The sequence below is a fragment of the Trachemys scripta genome, chromosome 3, assembly GCF_013100865.1.
Source record: "Trachemys scripta elegans isolate TJP31775 chromosome 3, CAS_Tse_1.0, whole genome shotgun sequence".
In the NCBI taxonomy this organism is placed as follows: Eukaryota; Metazoa; Chordata; order Testudines; family Emydidae; genus Trachemys; species Trachemys scripta.
In genome coordinates this window covers 162,928,455-162,949,479 of record NC_048300.1, presented here as the reverse complement: position 1 = coordinate 162,949,479, position 21,025 = coordinate 162,928,455, and the positions used below count along the sequence as shown (strand labels likewise).

The 21,025-nt window shown below is 40.6% G+C and overlaps 1 protein-coding gene across 1 annotated transcript in view; it reads right to left on the bottom strand.

The window, feature by feature from the left end:
• Nucleotides 1-21,025, bottom strand: part of LOC117875514 (CUB and sushi domain-containing protein 1-like) — a 1,845,931-nt gene that overhangs the window by 100,243 nt on the left and 1,724,663 nt on the right. The window contains exons 50-51 of the mRNA XM_034766897.1: nucleotides 19,918-20,091; nucleotides 3,137-3,310 (exon numbers count right to left, since the gene is read on the bottom strand). Coding sequence (XP_034622788.1) covers nucleotides 3,137-3,310; nucleotides 19,918-20,091 — 348 coding nt within the window. The remainder of the gene's footprint in view (nucleotides 1-3,136; nucleotides 3,311-19,917; nucleotides 20,092-21,025) is intronic.

Genomic DNA, 21,025 nt, shown 5'->3' with positions numbered 1-21,025 from the left:
CAGTCAGGGTCCAGTTGAGCTAGACCAAACACTCCATACAATACAACAGCATATAATAACTGGAGCTAGACCAAACACTCCATACAATACAATAGCATACAATAACTGGAGAAATCCCATGAACTGGAACCTGAAGCCGAAAGCCCGCAGAATGCCCAGGAGATAATCATTATCCACCCTGTTGAATGCCTGCTCCTGGTCCAGGGATAGGCAGGCAAATAACAGATCATCTCTATACCCAAGCTCAAGGATGTCCCAGACCAAATAGAGATTATAAAAGATGAGACAGCTTGGGACACTGTACGTCCAGTCAGGATGGACCACGTTTGCCAACACAGACCCCAGCTGCAGTGAGATGGCCTTCGCTACAAGTTTGTAGTCCGTGATAAGGAACAAGGTGGGGCACCAATTCCGAATGTCATGGAGATCCCCTGTCTTGGGTAGCATATCAAGCACAGGCCGTTAGCATGACAGGAGGAGAACCCTGATCCCAAAGGACTCGGCCAAGACGATGGTGAGGTCCTGGCCAAAGACATCTCAGAATGCACAGTAGAACTCCATGGTCAGCTCGTCGATGCCCAGAGATGTATTGGTGGGCATCGGATGAAGGGTTTCCAAAAACTGAGCCAGAGTGAGTGGCAGATCCTGCTGGTCCCAGTAACCTGTGCTGACCGTCAGGAGTCCATCCCAGAGTTCTCCACAGCATTGGTTGGATCCAGGGAGAAGGGGCTAGTGTAAAAAGCCCTGGCCCTCCCCCGCATCTCCACCGGATCTGTAAGAGGGATGCTGTAACCCACCAGGGGGAAGGTGATGTGCTTGTTAGCCCCACTCCTTTTCTCCAGGGTGTTGAAGAAGTCGGAGCTGCAATCCATTGAAGGTCCGGAGCTCCTCTGGCTTCTCCCAGCACACTCTGCGGATGCCTCTCCAGCTTCAAGACATACCATTCCAACTGCTCTATTACTGCATCTCTCTGCCAGCTGGCTCCCCGGGAGTAATCACAGCAAAAGAGCCAGTCATGGAGCTTCCCACATTCCACCACTGCTGCTTCGAGGGAAACATGTGCCTCTGCCCTTTGCCGGCCTGCCAAACTTTCCGAAGGACACCACAAAACCCACATCCTCTAGTAAGATATTATCAAAATGCCAATAGGCTGGTCCCGGTCTCTCCAAGATGAGAGAGGCCATCATGGCCACCAAATGATGGTCCGAGAATGGGGCGGGCGGAGATGGAGGCGAGATAAATAAACACATTCCAACAAGGAGTGGCACAACCAAGCATCCTCTACCCCATCAAGCTCACAGTCTACAACCTCCATCTGCTCTTCTACCTTTTCCCCTCAGCTATGGCTCCTTTCTGCTCCTCTTCCTCCATGCTGAGTGGGTTCCATTGATTCAAAGGGAGCATTGAGAGCACAAGAGAGACAGTCTTTTTCTACTCTAATTTCTGGTGCCACTGGTTGCTTTAGAACCTGGGAAGAGTAACTGCTGAAAAGTCTTCCTCTGTCCTGGGCTGAAACACAGTCAATGAGCAACATGGGGAAAGAGCTAGCTGAGTGTGGTTGGCACAGAAATGTGGACTGGAGAATGCTCAGTGGAGATGGAATGTTCAGAGCATTTTGCTGTCAGCTCTAGCAAACCTTTAATGAACACATGGAAACAATATTTTTCAGAGACTTGTAATTTGATCAAGTTTGGGGTTGATTTTCAGAGCAACAGAAAAGAAAAGAAAAGAAAAGAAAAGAAAAGAAAAGAAAAGAGATGGAGCTAGGCATCTGTCATGGAAAATTTCTGTCTGAGTGGTTAAAGTTTGGCAAAAATTATAATCAACTGAAAACTGTGTTATAATGGAATGTCTTAGGTAATCTTAATTATAGATAAGTGTTGCTGCAAGCTCCACCTAAAATAGTAATTATATTAATAATGTAGTAGGGAGAAGTCTCCTTTTCCTTCTCAGTTTTAGCCACTATCTTTAAAGAGATTTGATCCCCGCAGTCAGCTAAGACATTGTAAACTAAATAGAAGACAAGATTCACTGGAGATAGGTGGCAATTCTCCTTTGAAGAATGCACATAACTTAAGGATGTAAATGGCTTTTAAAAGGACAATGACATTTTTGGTAGATTTTGCTGGCAGCTATGGCCAGGTTAAAATGTCCCATTTTACTCTTCAGAAGATATTATTTTTACAAATCAAAAATTAACATTTTTTTTTATCTAATGCTTCAGTAGTAGTGTACATCTCTGCAATAAAACAGAGATACTAAAATTAATTGAACATGCTATTGATAATCACTGTGTCAACCACTTTGTAGTCTTATGGGAATGAAAATACTCCTATTTTCATTTTAAACTTATATCATGACAAAAATTAAAACAAATGAAAAGTCTATTAAAAAAACCCACCAAAAATTAAAGAAAAATCTGAAATCTTATTAAAATTGAAAATGCCAAAATAGGTCAATGAAAGAATAGCCAGAGAAATATTAACCCATTCTTGACATTAATCTAAAAGTTATATGTTTCAAGAAAATATCAGTGAACCTATCATCAAAGGGGGCAGGGAGGATGAGAAAACTGAAGAATTTCAGTAATTAAGAGTGGGATTTTCAAAGCACTTAAGATAGGTAGGAGCATTGAAAGTTAAAGGAAAGGTAAATCTTTCTTTTAAAGACTGTGTCTACACTATAGCCTATGTTGTTAAAACATATGTCACTCAGGGGTGTGAATATTCCCTCTGAGTGACATAGTTACACCGACATAAGCATTTATGTGCACAGCGCTATGTCAGCGGAAGAGCTTCTCCAGCTGACATAGCTTCTGCTGCTCACATAAGTGTTTTTTACACTGATGGGAGAGCGCTCTCCTGTTGGCATAGAGCAGAGGTAGCGGAGCAGGTGTACCATTATGTATAGATATACGCTAAAAGATATGCCATGGTGCAAACAGAGTTTGTGGGCTTGATCAGAAATTGCTGGATGCAATACTATGCAGGAAATTAGACTGAATGACCATAAGGTTTTCTTCTGGCCTTAAAATCTATTAAATAAATTCATGAGCCAGGCACTTTTGAAAATCCCACTCATAATTATTAACAACATTCAACAAAAAACAATTCAGTGAAAAATAAATGCTACTTACGGACACAAACGGGAGTTTGTCCAGACCACTTATGATCTTGCAGGCAAATCCTGACAGATGTACCGACAAGCCGAAAGCCAGGGTTACACTGATAGACCACAGTGTCACGGTAACTGAAGCCATCCCCACTAATGTGGCCATTTACAATTGGATCTGGAGAACCACAATGCCCAGCTAGAATAAAGGAACAAACCAATCAATAAAACATATGTATATATTAAAATCCTGTTAATACTGAAAAGATGCTAATGGAAAAACTACTGCTTCGTTCACCTTCATGACAAGCATGATATTTGAACCAAATCCTGCAAGGCGCTGTGATATGCACACTTCCCTTGATTTCCAGGGATGGCAACAGGAATTGCAGTGCTCAGTACACCTCTACCACGATATAAAGCTGTCCTCGGGAGCCAAAAAATCTTACCGCGTAATAGGTGAAACCGCATTATATCGAACTTGCTTTGAGTGCGCAGCCCCGCCGCCCTGGAGCACTGCTTTACCACGTTATATCCGAATTCGTGTTATATCGAGTCGCTTTATATCGGGGTAGAGGTATACTTCGGAGGATCAAGTGTTTAAGTTGAAATATTTTATTTATGTTTTGTATAACTTACTTACACCTTCAGTTTTAAAGGAACTTTGTCAAAAGTCAGATGGAGTTTCTTTTGTGGCAAGCCAAGAACATATACTGATATACAGGGAAGTCAATTTTTGAAACTAAGTTATTCACAGTTAAGCACTTAAATTCTAAACTTACAAACCAAAATTCTGATTGATAGAGATGATGAGCACTGACAGCTCCCACTAAAATCAATGGGTGATGTCATTGTTCGGTAACATGCTATGGGTGATACTTTTTTAAAAAGGGCCACTATTTTAGTAAGTGCAAGAGGTTAAGACCAACATTTTCAAATGTGGACATTGACTTTAGGGTCTTCAGCATTTGAGTGCCTTATCTGAGACAGTTTGGGCCCAATTTTAAAAGGCACTGAGCAACTGGAGCTCCCATTAGTTTCAGTTGGACCTATGGATGATAAATACCTCTGAGGCCTAATTTTTCAGCTATTTCAAGATGGGCACCCAAAACTACTGGCCATTTTCGAAAATTTGAATGTTTATGTGATGTTATATTCAATACTGAGGTGCAATATACAATGATGGGAGGTTTAGTCATATTTCAACTTATTTTCTCTGGGCCTGATTATCATTTACACACGGCCCTTTTATATTTTTCTGGCACTAAATTACATTTACACTCTCTTTTAGGTCCCTTATTCTGCCTCAGCAGCACAAAAAGGCCATAGTGTAAATGAGAATTGGGCCTTCTCTTTTATTTGTTTGTGTCACAGTCTTAAACATAGTTTTCTGGTGTACTTTATGGCAAGATTGTAACCTGCTCCTATGTGTTCACACAGGAAAATAAGGGGCCTGGTTAATGCCAATGGGTATGCTAAGTACTGACACAAGAATATATGGAGCGTCTGAGAGGAGTATATGGACCATCTGAGAAGGTACTAGTGGGACAGAATTTCAGCTTGGTTGCACTCAGAAACTGAGACTGAATATGTACAAAGTGAGGCTGGAAGAGATGTGATAGACTGTAATGAATTCCCTTAGAACACAATTGACAAAAGCTGCCCTATTTGGCAGACTCCACAGAAGCAATGGACACACTGCAGGAGCAGACTGAAAGACGGCCCTCCTCGTTGATTAACAGGAAAGGGGCGGGGGAGGGGGGGCAGAAAGAGTAGAAAACTCCAATGAGATCTGGGTGACAGTTGAACTGATTTGGGTTGGCGCTCTGAGAAGTCCTGACAAAAAGACACTGTAAATATCTAAATAGTTAAGCTTATATACATTTTAATTTGTTAGATTAGTTCCTTTCTGTCTGGGATAAGTCATTTAGGGTGTCATCACTTTAAACCACAGCTGGGGGTGGGGGGGGTGCTGTTATACTGGAAGGTGTTAATGGTTGTTACCAAAAGTGTCTTTGATCTATGGACAATCACAGACCTGGTTAAAGACGATAGGTGTGTTATGCACCCTTCTTTCAGTTTAAATGGAAGGTGCAATTAAGTCTTTTTATGTAGCAAGATAGCTGGAAACAATGGAAACTATTGCCCAAGTACAGCAAGGGGCTACATGGCAAGGCATGGTCAAAAGAATAACCTTGTGGGATAAAGCCATCCCTGACTGCAAATGCAGTGGTTAGTGTTGTTTGACAAGCTGTGTTTGTGTATTAAAGGGAAAAAAGCAAGCAGAAAGCGAGAAAGCCTAAGAGGGAACAGAGATCAAGAGAAGCAAGAAACAGAGCTCCTCACACATGGATCTTACTGGGAAATCAGGTAGAGTGATTTCTGATCAAGGAAACAGGCAACTATTGTTTGTTTCTACTGCATTAAGAGAAACAGAAAAAATGGTTACTAACCTTCCATAATTATTTTTTTTCTATAAGTGTTGTGCATGTCCATTCCACTCTAGGTGTGTGCGTGCCCCGAGTACAGTCGCTGGAAATATTTCCCTCAGTGGTACCCATCAGAGTGACTCAAGTGCCCTCTGCTGCTCCGTGCCAGTATAAAGTGTCCAGCCAATCCTATGCCTCCCTCCCCCCAGTTCCTTCTTTCCAGAAAACTTCACTGTAGAAGGGTAGGTAGGTGGGTCATGGAATGGATATGTTCAACACATCTCAAAGAACAACAGTTATGGAAGGTTAGTAACTGTTCTTTTTCATCGAGTGATTGCACATGTGCATTCTGCTCTAGGTGACTCCCAAGCAAAAGAGTAGGTGGAGGGATCGGAGTTCGTGGACACACAGAGTGCAGTACAGGTTGACCAAATTTGGCATCATTTCTGGAATGCTGAGTGATGACATAATGGGAGGAGAACATATGCACCAATGCCCAGATAGCTGCTTTACAAATGTCCTGAATACAAATCTGCACTAACAATGCTGCTGAGAATGCTTGTGATTTTGTGGAATGAGCAGTCAAGTTTGCCGGTAGTGAAACATCTGCCTGAACATAACAAGTGCGCATACATGAAGTAATCCAGGACAAAATTGTCTGTGAAGAGATAATAGACCTTTCATCATGTCCTCTACAGCTGTGAACAGTTGGGTGGAGCATTAGAATGGTCTTTTTATGTAGAAAGCTAGAATCTGTTTACAATCCCATGAGTGAAGACATCGCTCATTCCTATTTGTGTGAGGCTTCAGATAGAAGAGGTAGGTAGATTGCTTGTACTATGAAATTGTGAAACCAGTTTCAGGAGGAAACTGGGGTGAGGCCATAAACACATCTTATCTTTAAAGAAGACTATGTACAGAGGCTCCGATATGAGGGCACAGAGTTCTGAGGTCTTTCCAGCCAAAGTGATGGCCACTAAGAAAACCACTTTATAGGAGAGATATAATAGGGAGCACATTGCTTAAGGTTCAAACGGTGGACCCATAAGCTTTGATAAGACCAAATTCAGGTCCCAGTGAGGAAAGGGCTCTCTTACTTGAGGGTATAACCTTTCTAGGCCTTTGAGGAATCTGACAGACATGTCATTTGAAAAAAACAGACCAGTTCTCCACCCAAGGGTGGAAAGCTGATATTGCTATCAGGTCAGCCTTGATAGAGGAGATTGCTAAACCTTGCTGTTTCAGGTGCAATAAGTATTCAAGTATGACTGCCTGGGCAAGACTCCACACTGGGATGCCCAGGCAGAGAACCACTTCCACTTCAAGAGGTAAGTAGTCCTGGTGGATGGCCTTCTACTGCCTAGTAGGACCTGATGAACTTACTCTGAGAAATCCTGCTCTCTGGGATTTAGCCATGGAGCTTTAAGGCTCTTCGATGAAGTAAGCTCAGGTTTGGGTGGAGCAGCTGACCATGGTCCTGGGAAATTAGATCTCAGTGCAAGGGAAGTAGGATTGAAGTTGCCACTGAGAGATCTAGCAAGTGGAGAACCAGATTGGCCAGCCCATACTGGGGCTATCAGAATAATCCGGGCGTGGTCCCACTTGGTCTTTAGCAGCACTCTGTGCACAAGCAGGAAAGGTGGAAAAGCATAATAAAGGTGTCCCATCCACTGTAATAGGAAGATGACCATGATGGAACCCAGACTGTGGCCTTGTAGGGAGCAGAATTGGTGGCACTTTCTGTTGAATCTGCTTGTAAACAGGTTTATTTGGGGAGTGGCCCATTGTTGGAAAATGACTCTGGCCACATCTGGGCAGAAAGACCACTCATGACATCTGGAGAAAGACCTGCTGAGGTAATCTGCCAGCTCATTCTGTGCTCCCAGAAGGTAAGAGGCCTCAAGGTTGATTGAGTGGGCAATGCAAAACTCCCAGAGATAAGAACCCTAGGAGGTACTGTAAGTACAGCGTCCAGAGGGAGACAGCTTGGCGAGTACACTGAGACCAGTCACACCTAGAGAGGTCTGAGGTGCAGTCTTGCATGTTGTACCATGTATGTGCATGAGGCCATGTGACCTAGGAGCCTCATACAGTTTCAGGCTGTTGTGATAGGATGAGATTTGAGGTGTGTAATCAGGGATCTGACTGATTGGAAATGTACCTCTGGGAGATAGGCCCTGGCCTGAGTACAGTTGATCACCACCCCAATGAACTCTATCCTCTACACTGGAGTGAGGATAGACATGTCTGCATTTATTAGAAGGCTTAGGGCCTTAAAGGTCGATTGGATAAGTCAAATGTTGGACTGTACCTGACCCGTGGATTGGCCCTTGACTAGCCAATCGTCCAGATAAGGGCAGACCTGTACCCCTAACCTTCTCAGGGCAGCCATCACTACCATCATACATTTTGTAAACACCCGAGGAGCTGCAGACATGGAAAACCATGAATTGGTAGGGTGCATGGTTCACCACAAATCTGAGGAATCTTTGTTCCTTGTATATTGACACATGAAAATAAGTGTCTCTTAAATCAAGGATGGTGTGCCAGTTTCTGGGATCCAAGTAGGGGATAATGGATGCCAGAGTGACCATATGGAACTTTATAATTGTTGAGTTGATCCAGGTCCAAAATGGGTCTCACAGCTCCCTGGACTTTCGGGATTAGGAAATAATGGGAGTAGAACCCCTTCCCTCTTAAATTCTGCAGAACCTCTTCCACAGTCCCTCCTGAAGGATAAATTTAACCTCCTAGGCCACAAGTTCTTCATGACAGGGGTCCCTGAAGAGGAATGTGGGGAGTTGGGAAAGAGGGGTGGAAATAAACTGTCGGGTGTATCCAACTTCCACAGTGTTCAACACCCTGTCTGTGGTGATATGGGACCAAGCACCAAAGAAGTGGGAAAGGTGGTTTGCAAATAAAGGACAAATCAGGGTCTGGCATTGCAGAAACTGGTATGTCATCCTAAAGCAGCCAATCAAAATGCCTGCTTAGAACCTCCTGGATGACTGTGTGGGGCACGCATTGACATTGAGGTGGGACGAGGTGGTGGCCTATGCCTAAGACCCCTATTTCTCTTCCTCTACAGGTCCTGACAGGGAGCCATGGCAGACTATCATAGAATCATAGAATATCAGGCTTGGAAGGGACCTCAGGAGGTCATCTAGTCCAACTCCCTGCTCAAAGCAGGACCAGTCCCCAACTAAATCATCCCAGTGGCAAATGTCTCTGGTGTAGTTGGTTCCAAGATAGTATCAGTACCATGCGGTACCACAGATATATAAGGCTCTTCTGTTACCAGACTTGATGGTGCCTAAATAGCTGCTGGAGTCAACAATGCTGACTTCTATGGTACCAAGGTAGAGGAATGCTTTGGAAGAGGGGAGGGATCAGTAAGGAAACTTACCTTAGCGAAGTCAGAGAATGTAGAGATAGAGTGAGAAAGGCCAAAGGCCGGGAAGAGTTGGACTTAGCGAGGGGAATTAAAAGTAATAGTAAGAGGTTTTACAGCCATATAAATAGGAAGAAAGCAAAGAAAGAAGAAGTGGGACCGCTGAAGACTATAGCCGGAGAGGAGATTAAAGATAATCTAGGCATGGCGCAATATCTCAATGAATATTTTGCATCGGTGTTTAATGAGGCCAATGAAGGTATTAGGGATACTAGCACCGTTACAGAGGGGCATACGGGATGGGGGATTACCGCATCCGAGGTAGAAACAAAACTAGAACGCCTTAATGGGACTAAGTCGGGTGGACCAGACGATCTTCATCCGAGAATATTGAAGGAATTGGCGCGGGAAATAGCAGGCCCATTAGCGACTATATTTAATGAATCTGTAAACTCGGGGGTAGTCCCGTTAGACTGGAGAATAGCCAATGTGGTTCCTATTTTCAAGAAAGGGAAAAAAAGTGACCCGGGTAACTATAGGCCTGTTAGTTTAACATCAGTAGTGTGCAAGGTGCTGGAGAAGATTCTGAAAGAGAAACTAGTTGAGGACCTTGAGGTTAATGGCAAATGCGATAAATTACAGCATGGTTTTACGAAGGGCAGATCGTGCCAAACGAATCTGATCTCCTTCTTTGAGAAAGTAACGGACTTATTAGATAAGGGAAATGCGGTGGACCTAATTTACCTGGATTTCAGTAAAGCGTTTGATACAGTACCCCATGAGGAACTATTGGTTAAAATGAAAAACATGGGGATCGATATGAAAATCCAGAGGTGGATAGGGAATTGGTTAATGGGGAGAATGCAGCGGGTCGTATTAAAGGGTGAATTGTCGGGTTGGAGGGAGGTTACTAGTGGAGTGCCTCAAGGTTCGGTTTTGGGACCCATCTTATTTAATCTATTTATAACTGACCTCGGGACAGATTGCAAGAGTGGGCTGATAAAGTTTGCGGATGATACGAAGGTGGGAGGAGTTGCAAACTCGGAGGAGGATAGGGATACTCTGCAGGGAGACTTGAATGAGCTTGTGAATTGGAGTATTAGAAATAGGATGAAATTTAATAGTAAAAAGTGTAAGGTTATGCACTTGGGGACGAATAATAACAATTTTAGTTACAAGATGGGGACGCATTGGTTAGAAGTAACGGAAGAGGAGAAGGACCTAGGGGTCCTTGTGGACCGCAGGATGACTATGAGTCGGCAATGTGACGTGGCGGTGAAAAAAGCCAATGCGGTCTTGGGATGTATTAGGCGAGGTATATCTAGTAGAGATAGGGAGGTCCTGCTTCCGTTGTATAAGGCACTGGTGAGACCTCATTTGGAGTACTGTGTGCAGTTCTGGTCTCCAATGTTTAAAAAAGATGAACTCAAACTGGAACGGGTGCAGAGAAGGGCGACTAAGATGATCAGAGGAATGGAAAACCTGTCGTATGAAAAGAGATTAGAGGAGCTTGGGTTGTTTAGTCTGACAAAGCGAAGGCTGAGGGGGGATATGATTGCTATCTTTAAATATATCAGAGGGGTTAATACAAGGGAGGGAGAGGAATTATTCCAGTTTAGTACTAATGTGGACACGAGAACGAATGGATACAAACTGGCCGGGGGGAAGTTTAGGCTAGAAATTAGACGAAGGTTTCTGACCATCAGAGGGGTGAAATATTGGAACGGCCTTCCGAGGGAAACGGTGGGGGCGACGGACCTGTCTGGTTTTAAGATTAAGTTGGATAAGTTTATGGAGGGAATGGTTTAATGATAAAACATAGTAGTCAAGGAAAACCAAGCAATGGTACATGAACAACATAATGGCCAACAAGGGTCAGGCTAGAGACTCTTGCCTATATGCTCGGGGTATTACTGATCGCCATATTTGGGGTCGGGAAGGAATTTTCCTCCAGGGTAGATTGGCCGAGCCTCTGGAGGTTTTTCGCCTTCCTCCGCAGCATGGGGCAGGGATCACTAGCAGGAGGGTCTCAGCCGATTGAAGTCACTAAAACACAGGACTGGGGACTTCAACGGTAGAGTACAGGGAAGGGTCTTGCGGCCTGCGGCATGCAGGGGGTCAGACCAGATGATCATAATGGTCCCTTCTGACCTTAATGTCTATGAGTCTATGAGTCTATGAGTCTAGATCACACTCTACTCTGATCCACATGCCTAGCAGTCTTACCAATGCCGAGCCAGTCTGTGCTAGTCTGACCGGTGTGGCTCAGATGGAGGTCTCAGTGACACCTCCATGAGCAAAAACTTCAGGCTGACCTCCCAATCCTTCTTCATGCAAGGCTTAAAGTCCCTGCAGATATGGCAGCAGTCCCCGATTTGAGCTTCTCCCAGGCACTTCAGACAACTTGACTGTAGATCTCTCAGGGGCAAAACCTTGTTACAGGAGGCACAGGGCTTAAAGCCCAGTGACCAAGGCATCCCTCAGCACCAGGCATCAGATGAAAATGCCACAAAAACCCCCACAACTAACCAATTTACCAAACTTCATTAAAATTCACAGTAAATAACTACAACTAACTGTGTACAGTAAGAATAAAGACCACTTAGAGAGCTTGTGAATGCAAGAACAGCTCCAGTGACTGTTATGGGCTGTAAGAAGGAGCTGTGGGGGTGTGGGGTTCGCTGGGTACTTTATTTCTGTGCTAATGGTGCATGGTAGCAGAGGGCACTTGAGTCACCTTGACAGGTACCACTGAGGGAAAAATTTCTGGCAACTGTGCTCAGGGTGTGCACACACCTAGAGTGGAATGGATAAGTGCAATCATTCGAAGAAGAACTTTTTGTACCTTCTTTGTAAGTAAACAGTATTGCACCAAAGAATATACCAGACACATATCAATAATTTCTCCTCCTAATGGAAACAAATCTACAAAGCCCTGAATATTGGCTAACCTCTCAGGATAACAGGGCAAGAGCGTCTTTGACGAAAAATGCCTATGAAACAGATGAAAAAAAGGAACATGAAGGGTTACTAGAAAGAAAAAGAGTTTAATAATCACAAATGGTTTGAATCAAACAGAAACTGTGTACTCTTGCAGAGTCTTCTCAGTCGGCCCAAATCCTGAGATTCCTCACACTTGAATAATTTGATTATTGAATTACCAGTGAGTGAAAAATTAAGGTGCAATGGCTGCATTAAAGCCATATATATGGAAGCACAGGAAATCTCGGGTACAAGGATAATTCAGAAATTCCAACTGGAATATTACATTATTGCTATCTGAATAAGAACTTAACAGCCCTGTGCACTTACCATGTGATTCATTTCACTTACAGATCACTCCAGTTACTAGATGTAATGTTTTTCAGTCAGTCTGGCCTTGATTAGATTAAACATCCCAACAGCTCAAGAACTGAAGGAGCAGGACAATAAAATAGCAAATTTATCTAATTTCCCAATCAGGTCAAATTAGGTTCTAGGTACATTAAGGAGGCTGTTAGTGTATCATTTCTTATAATATGCTTTCAAGAACTAAAGAAATTACTGAACGGGGTTCAAGGTTGGGTCAGCACTTCCATTAGAGAGCTTGATCTACAAGCAGCAGCCAGAGTTATTTTATTTTTCTTTACAATAAAAAAAAAATCAAAGGGTTCTTTAAGGGTGCAGCAGTTTACCTGTGCACTAGCAATTGCAGGATAAAGGCCTTATACAGTAGTTCAGATTTAGCAGTGTAAAAGTCTCTATTTTTCTGGATTTTTACAGGTTTTTTAGTACATTTTTATGCTTTTAAAAAAAAGGCTACTTAGTATTTTTGAAAGTTGTTAAATAGACATTTAGGCATACATTTTGAAATATGTCTTTCTTTTGCGGGGAGTGAAATTTTGCATTTAAAATTCATAGCAGGACAAACATTGGTCCCAATTCTGCATGGCATATTTACTTAGCCTAACATTTAAGCATGTGCTTAACTCCATCCTTGTCTTCAGTGGGATTTAAGAACATACTTAAGAGCTGTTCTGTGTAGGGATGGGGTTAAGCACTTATTTAAGTGCTGTTCTGAATCAGGATTATTAATTGTTAGACACCTAAAATACCAGATTGATTTGCAAATGTATACAGAAATGTTTGGTCTTAAATGAATTACAGGTGCAATTTTTGTGGGCACAAAATGTTACAAGGAAAAACAGTACATGGGATCAAGCCAGGATGAAAAGTCTGGCCTTTGGACTCATTGGCCTTTTTGTAGGATTGGGCACTAAATGTTTTCATACTAACTGCCTGGAAATTGAAAGCCTTTAATTATCCATAGAACAGTTACTTTACAGCTCTCTTGGACACCATTTCTGAGACAGCTAACAAGAATACCAATTTTGACAACTTTTTTGTGATATGGATATTAGTTCATTAGAAACTGGACAGAGACCATGAGCTCTTTTTACATAGGCTAATGAGCCTACATAAATGAGAACTATTTTCAGCCACAGTTGTACTGAGCTAAATTTATGCCGGCACACTAGCTCTGAAAGGCTCTCTTCTCCATGATCCAATGCATGCTGAAAATCAATGGGAGTCTTTCTATTGGGTTTAATGTGCTTTTTGAATCAGACCTAAAGCCCCCTTTAAAACATATATTTTGTATTCAAGTGTATTTTGCACTTGAAATGTGAGATAATAATATCTAAAAGAAACGTCTATAGATAGGCACAATTCTGGCAAAAGTCATGCACAGCATACATCTAACAAGAAATTTTTACAGGCAACACTGTCACTATTGACCTGGACTAGACTTGAGATGGCAAAGTGACATGATAAAGGAACTTCATTTCAGCCCCAGAGGTGTCATACCTCTTGGTGAGAGTGATGTGAGTTTTCTCAACAATATTTAAACAGAGAGTTTCATTCACCAGAGAAGTTGGCCTGGCATATTAAACAAATACCAAAGTCTCACAAAAAATGTTTAGGAAAAAGAAATAGGAAGTATCATAAGACAAACACTAATTTTAACAGACTAATAAATGACATCAACAATTGCTGCTGCAACCTTTAAAAAGTGAAAATATCTCTGGGGAAAATAATTTGAAACACAGATATCAGACAGAGGAATAAAGCTAGAAAGCAAAAACAATCAAAGGGACTGAAGGGTGATAATGGACATCCAATGAGTCATAGATTTGTAAAATGTTATGACAACATAAAGGCCAATAAAAAGAGGCATTGTTGGGAGTAAATGCATGAAATTGAACAAGGGAAAAAATCAAGCTGCATATCAGGAAAGTCTTCCTGATTCAGATATCTATTACCCTGCGTAACAGTTTCCCAAATAAGTGCTGGAAGGTGCACTGCTTGCACATTTAAAACTGGACTGAAATATACATTAGTAAATTTCCAGTAGAGAACAATCCTGTACTGAAAGAGAGATGGATGAGATGACCTAATAGGTCTTTTCCATCTCTAGATTACATGATCCTAAATTTTTGGCTACAATGATCAATTCATCTTTGGGGTTGTTTAATCTGCAGATGTATTTCACAGCAAGCATACAGAAAACAAAGAGAATGCTATTTAGGGTTCTAGAGATTAGAATAATTTATTATTCAAACATAGGAGAAAACTGATAGTAAGTATTGCTTAGTTTGTGCTAAGGACTGTTGTTACTGATCAGAAGATCAGATGGGTGATTTTTGGTCATAATATGTTAAAACTGAATGAAGCCTGGCACATGCTCCCTGATCTTGACTTGATAAAAAATAAAACCTCTGTGTCTGATATAACCCATTTGCATTGGGTTCTATATAAGCCACTAAGCAGGGGCTTGGGAATATTTCCACTCCTCTTTTTGTTAGACACTGGACAGTCTGGTTTCTTTTTCCATTTTGGCCTGCATACTACATGACATATTTATTAAAATAACTGTGTATATTATTTCCATCTATATGTATGTCTCTATTTTATATAACAAGATGCCATCGCTCTTAATGTGTATTTTAAAACGGAAAAAAAAATGGTGAAGAGTTAAACAAAACAAAAACAAAAAAAAAAATCAAGACAGATCTTCCAACAAAATACTTCAAACACCACTGCATCTTGCTATTTTAGCAATATGAATGTCATGGTACTTACAAAAGGATTCAATCTTCTTGTAAGTCATCACCATGGTATAGCAAATGACATCTTGTATCAGAAATAACATTAAAACAGAAAAAGTAACAAAGATAGTGTACTTTGGGGACAAAATATATCACAGGTTCCCTGGCACTACGATGACTGTACATTGGTAATAGAACCAAGAAGAAGTGCTGAGACGTTATCCTGTGCAAAGAAAAAACCTCTGAATAAATAAAGAAATAAAAGTGTTTGAAAATAAATTAAAATGGCTGCAGCTCCCAAACATCATAACTAGAATTCAAAGCCCTTGTGTTCCAAATGACTTTTGGAATGGATGAGTTGGATGAGTTAGTCTGCCACACTAAAAACCTGGTATGAGAAAGTTAGTTTCAGCATGTGTATCAGATAAAGCTATTTTCTTCAGAAAGGAAAATTAGCTGGGCCTCAACAAACCATTAAGAAATACCAAGAAAGACTTTAAAGAATTTCCTTTTCATTAAGGAGATGCTGGAGGGAGATGATATAATGCTACTGAAAATTTGCCACACACACACTCTCTCTCTCATCAGAAGTAGGAGAATGTAAAGTTTCTTGGAGGATAGTCTCAAGAAAATTATTTACCAAAAACTTTCATTCCTAATCTTTTTTGCACACATTTGTGCATTCCCAATCTCAACATGTAATTCCTTTATGTCACTTGAAAGGTGCTTTCTTGGCATTACATTCTGCTAACACACAATGGCAAGACCATGACATAAGAACAGCCATACTGAGTCAGACCAATGGTCCATCTATCCCAGTATCTCGTCTGTCATCAGTGCCAGATGCTTCTGAGGGACTGAACAGAACAGGGCAATTTTGAGAGATCCATTCTTTTTCATCCAATCTTGGCTTCTGGCAGTTGGAGATAGAGGGACACTTAGGGTTACCAGATAGCAAAACAGTGAAAAAACAGGACAGGGGATGGGGGGTAATAGGCGCCTATATAAGAAAAAGTCCCAAAAAACAGGACTGTCCCTTTAAAAACAGGATATCTGGTTACCCTAGGGACAACTGGAGCTTGGGTTTATGTCCCTGACCATCTTGGTTCATTGTCATTTGATGGCCCCATCCTCCATGACCTTATCTAGTTTTTTTTTTAACCCAGTTATACAACATCCCCTGGCAATGAGTTCCACAGATTGACTGCATTGTGTGAAGAAGTACTTCCATCTGTTTTAAACCTGCGGCCTGTGAAGAGCTCAGATATTATGGTAATGAGGGATCATGAAAATACTTAGATTTGCATGTTTAGTAATCACTATTACGAAGCCAATATTTCCAGCTGTTATCATCACAGCAGTATCTGAGATGGTGGAATTATCTTCTATTTAAGTACATTGTTTGGTAAAATTGAACTCTAACAGATGACAGTGCATGGTAACTTTTGACAAATGCTGATCTGTAAATGATGACTTACTGTAAAATTACACTTTAAAAAACTATGTTAAAACACGACGGCTAAAAAAATCAACCACTCAAAAGTTAGGTAATGCATAAATTAAAGTTGCTAATACAAACTTAATTCAGCCCACTTACGTATACAGAACCCATGCTTCATTTTTTCCTGACTCCCCCTGCCACTGTTATGCATAGTACTCCTTTGTCATTTTTTGCAAAAGTTGGAAGGAGGACAGTGAATGAGGCAGAGAACTGCAGGAAGAGAAAGGATGGTCTTATGGTTAAAGCATTTGAATGACACCCTTGGGAATTTGACTCTAATCCCAGAGCAAGTGCCCCAAGTTTCTATTTTTGCACCTACTCCTATTCAATGCATATGAAAGGCTGCTGATGTAGAAAGGGATGTGGGTTGGGGTGTAGTGTCAATGTGGTGCTGCTGATAAATTTATATCTCTTTTCCATTGAATCTGGATGGCGGTTGACTGGGCAAGAGTCTCTATTTTCCCAGTTTCTAGTCAAGATTTAGGATGGGAAGCACACTAGTTTTCTGAAACTTAAGACATATAAGACAAAAGTAATGCTGGTTGCTTTGGGAAAATATTTACAAGAGCTGTCTGAGTCAGTATCTGGTCCCATGATACAGGGGGTTGTCTTCCTTTTCTTAACATTGAATTCAAATGATTATCTATGCCTGGCTAGGAAATTGTAACCTTTCCTTTTAGATGTGGACCATACCATATTTGCCAGCACAAGTCTGGATTATGTAATGCACTTTTCATGGATAGCCACCTGAAAACCACTCTAAAGCTGCAAATAAAGCAAAATACTACTGCTCACATATAGCTTCTATAAGGTGTTGAGCAGACATGCCAAACCTGCGGGGAAAAAAAAACACACACACACACAGAAATTTGGCCTGTGAGTTGCTTATTGGCTAGTTTTTGGCTTGTAGCTTGTTGCTTGTTTTTTGTAGCTTGTTGCTTCTTCTTCTTTTTTTATCAGCTCCCGGCAAGCAGGAGTAAGGGGAGGAGAAAGTCAGGGGTGCACAGCGGGCCCACCACAGTCCCAGACTGAACATCAGGAGGATCTAGTCACAAAGAGTGTTGGGGTTCTTAGGGATTGGCTTGTTTTGGAATGGGATTAGCTTGATTTTTGGCTTATTGTGAAAGTTGAGGTGCTTATTTACCACATGAAAGTTGGCACCTGTGGTGCTGAGCCCTGATCAAGCAAATCACTTATGTGCATACTTAACCTAACATGAAAAGTCAATGGGCTTACTCACATGCTAAGTCAAGCACAGTTCTTAAGTGTTTAGCCATATTGTACTACCATGGCCTTTTATGTAGAGGTACTTCTTATGGATTGCATACAAAGCCAGTGCTCTGCAGTCCAGATTGGCTTCAGTGTGTTTCCAGGTACAGATTAGTTTTGACCTACATCTCTGAAGTTTGGGTCCTGGTTACCTTAGAGGCTGACTGTCTTCTCATATGATACCTTAGCAACTGAGAATACTTGAGATACTTGAGCCAAAGCCACACAAGTTTAAAGAGTGGGGCTTCTGGCAGGTTTTTTCAGTTTTGACTTGATCTTGCTCACACAAGCACAAGTTTTTTGAGCTTCAGGAGATTCTGCAAGGGCTATCAGTTTACCCAGGCTTCTGCTTAAGGGATTATTTTGAATGGATTTGGGTGTGCAGAAGGTAGTTAGAGTTCTTTAACTGCCAGTGTGCTCATATGTAGAGTTCAGTGTTGATCTATTTTTATAGAATTTGCGCTGAGTGATTTTATTTTTGGATCAAGCATTTTATAAATTGGACAAAATAATTTAAAACTTAATAAACAAAAATAAATAAATTACACTAAAGTAACTAAAACTAAGTGTTACTTTTGTGACAAATTCAGAAAGCTAGGCAAATCACAGTTAACGAATGAATGGCACTCTGGAGAAAGAGAATGCTCAAAAATTTCACAGCAAATTGGGCTAACATTTTACAGGGCTTTGATTAATGTGGATCCTGAAGATGGATATGTTGCTTCCTCTTTCTTTCATTTATCCTAACCTCTATACCTATTTTGTGTATTTTGGTACATTTGTTATATTTGGGGGAAAAATAATACAAATTATAAATACAAAGTAAGTTAGGCAAATATTATTATTAGCCCACCTGTTAATTTTACACAAAGAAGTCAGTTATCAATAAGCCATCTGCCTTAACATTTAACGCCACAGCTAATTTTAGTTTTCTTATAAAACAGTTTTAGTATTTAATCCCAGATAAAATAGGAATGTTTAATGTGCATGACAATCATATCCTGGTGAGCTATTCTGTTCCATGAAACATTATGATGTGACATAGATAGCAAATCAATACAGAAGTCTTTCACCTTGATGACACCTATTGTATGTATTATGAATTATTTGGTTTGCTTCTTATGTTAGTTTTATCTTTGACGGAAACAAGACACATATGGAGATAGATGCAGCATTTTGATATCCTAAGAATGCATTCAATAGTAATTTACAAGTATATCACAGTTTATTGCAAATCATTAAACTTTTTTCCATACATAAATGGTCCTCACTCATTTTAACACCACACTGAAGTCTGCCAAAAAGGAACATGAAGACCTTTTACCTACAGATATACTTAGTCAGTCAAACACACAGAAATGATACACATCTGAATTTTCTTGAAAGACAGATTTGCTTCAGCAACTCTGGAAAAATTTCTGTCAGTTAATTGCATGATAAAACAATGCTGTTTTTGAGCTAAAGAACAATTTAATACACATGTAGTAATTATCTTTATCTTTTGTACCTTTTATGGTATTCAAGAGACCATTAACAAGATTACTAAAAGTTGGTTTTAATACTGTCCATTTTGCACTGAATTTCTCATTTCTTTCACTCTGACTTTCTTTTTTAACCAAAAAAATTACCAAAGGAGAGAGAGTGAAAGAGGGTTGTATGTTAGAACACATTTATTGTGCCATTACCTTCTTCTTGCTCTAAACGTGGAAGAACAAAGTCTTTCTACTAAAGTCTTCATATGGACAAAAAACAAAATGGGGAAGGGGACTCCATATATTGACTGCAATATAAAAATTAAAGAAAGAATCCAACTCTATTATGAATACCTTTTCATTTTGTTTATATCTCAGGTGAGAAATTGTGATGGAATATCATTGATTGTGCCATGCCTGTCTTTTTGAAACAGAACATTTTCCTTTTATAAGCAAAGGAGTATTTTGTTAGGCATAATTAGATAAAAACTGCTAAATTCTAATAGAGGAAAAGAAAATAATACACAACACGGCACATTTTCCATATTAGGACAGCTTCATTTTCTATAGTATTTATTGCACATTCACCTGACAGCGTTGCATTTCCAGGATCTAGTTATGAGTTTGAGTTGTAAAGAAAGACTTTAGGTATATTTACCCAGACATCGGGTTTCAGCGCCACTCCAGAGTCCATTTGCTAAGCATTCTCTCACATGAGATCCAACTAATGTGTACCCCGTGTTACAGGTGAAGATTGCAGTGGCTCCATACACCGTTAGGGTTCCAATCTTATTACCATTTGGTGGAGAAGGGAGGCCACCACAGGAGACAACTAGGGGGAAAACATAAAACTGAAACTGAAATATGAAATCATCTCTTCTTAATCTCTTAGATACAAAAAATAACACAATTCCTTATAGCTTTTGTAAATCTGTGTTTTTGCATAGGCTTAATATATATACATTTAAGAATCTGATGTGGCATATGCTCTAAATTAAGAGTTTAAAATTATGCCTTCATTGGCACAGGTGTGACAGATTAGGGAAATGCTCAAGGATCCCTTTCCCCCTCTAGGGCACCAGTGCAGAGGATAGATACAATCTACCTTACAGTCTGAAGCACAAAGGGAATGTGACGAACAACGCTAGTCATCCAAGATTCGGGCAGGTCTGAGTAGATCATGGCAGTACTCCAGAACACTGCTGATTCCCGTTGTACAGAATAGGAAGAATTGCCTTCCCCTGTACTTTCCCAGGTCTGTGGAGGTATTTTGCCTTTTAAAAGGCATGACGTTTTTATATATTGAACTCAGCACAGATGTTGATTTTTCTCAATATAGTATTTCTGTTGATATTTACAATAATGTTATATACTGTAAACTAACCAATTAAATGTGATAAATCTTTCAATATGTCGATAACTGCTCAAACCTAGTTAAACCCGATCTGTTATTTTTCCTTGTTTCCGTTAATATACAATTAATAAGATGGTAATTGTGGTAGTCCTTTGTTGTCTGAGCTAGTTCAAGTTCTATTTTACTGACTGACAGCACACACCTTTTCTACATTTTCTTATTTTCACAGGCACATGTTACTCAAAACTAAAATTTCAATGACAGGAAATTTCCTCTCTCAATTCTTAAGGCACTCTCTTCCTCTTCTATATTTAACTTGGTAATAATGGACAGCTGTAGTTTAGGAGCTATAATGGGATCCCATTGTGGAAACTAGGTAAACATATAACCTGGATTTCATTGTAGTCAATCA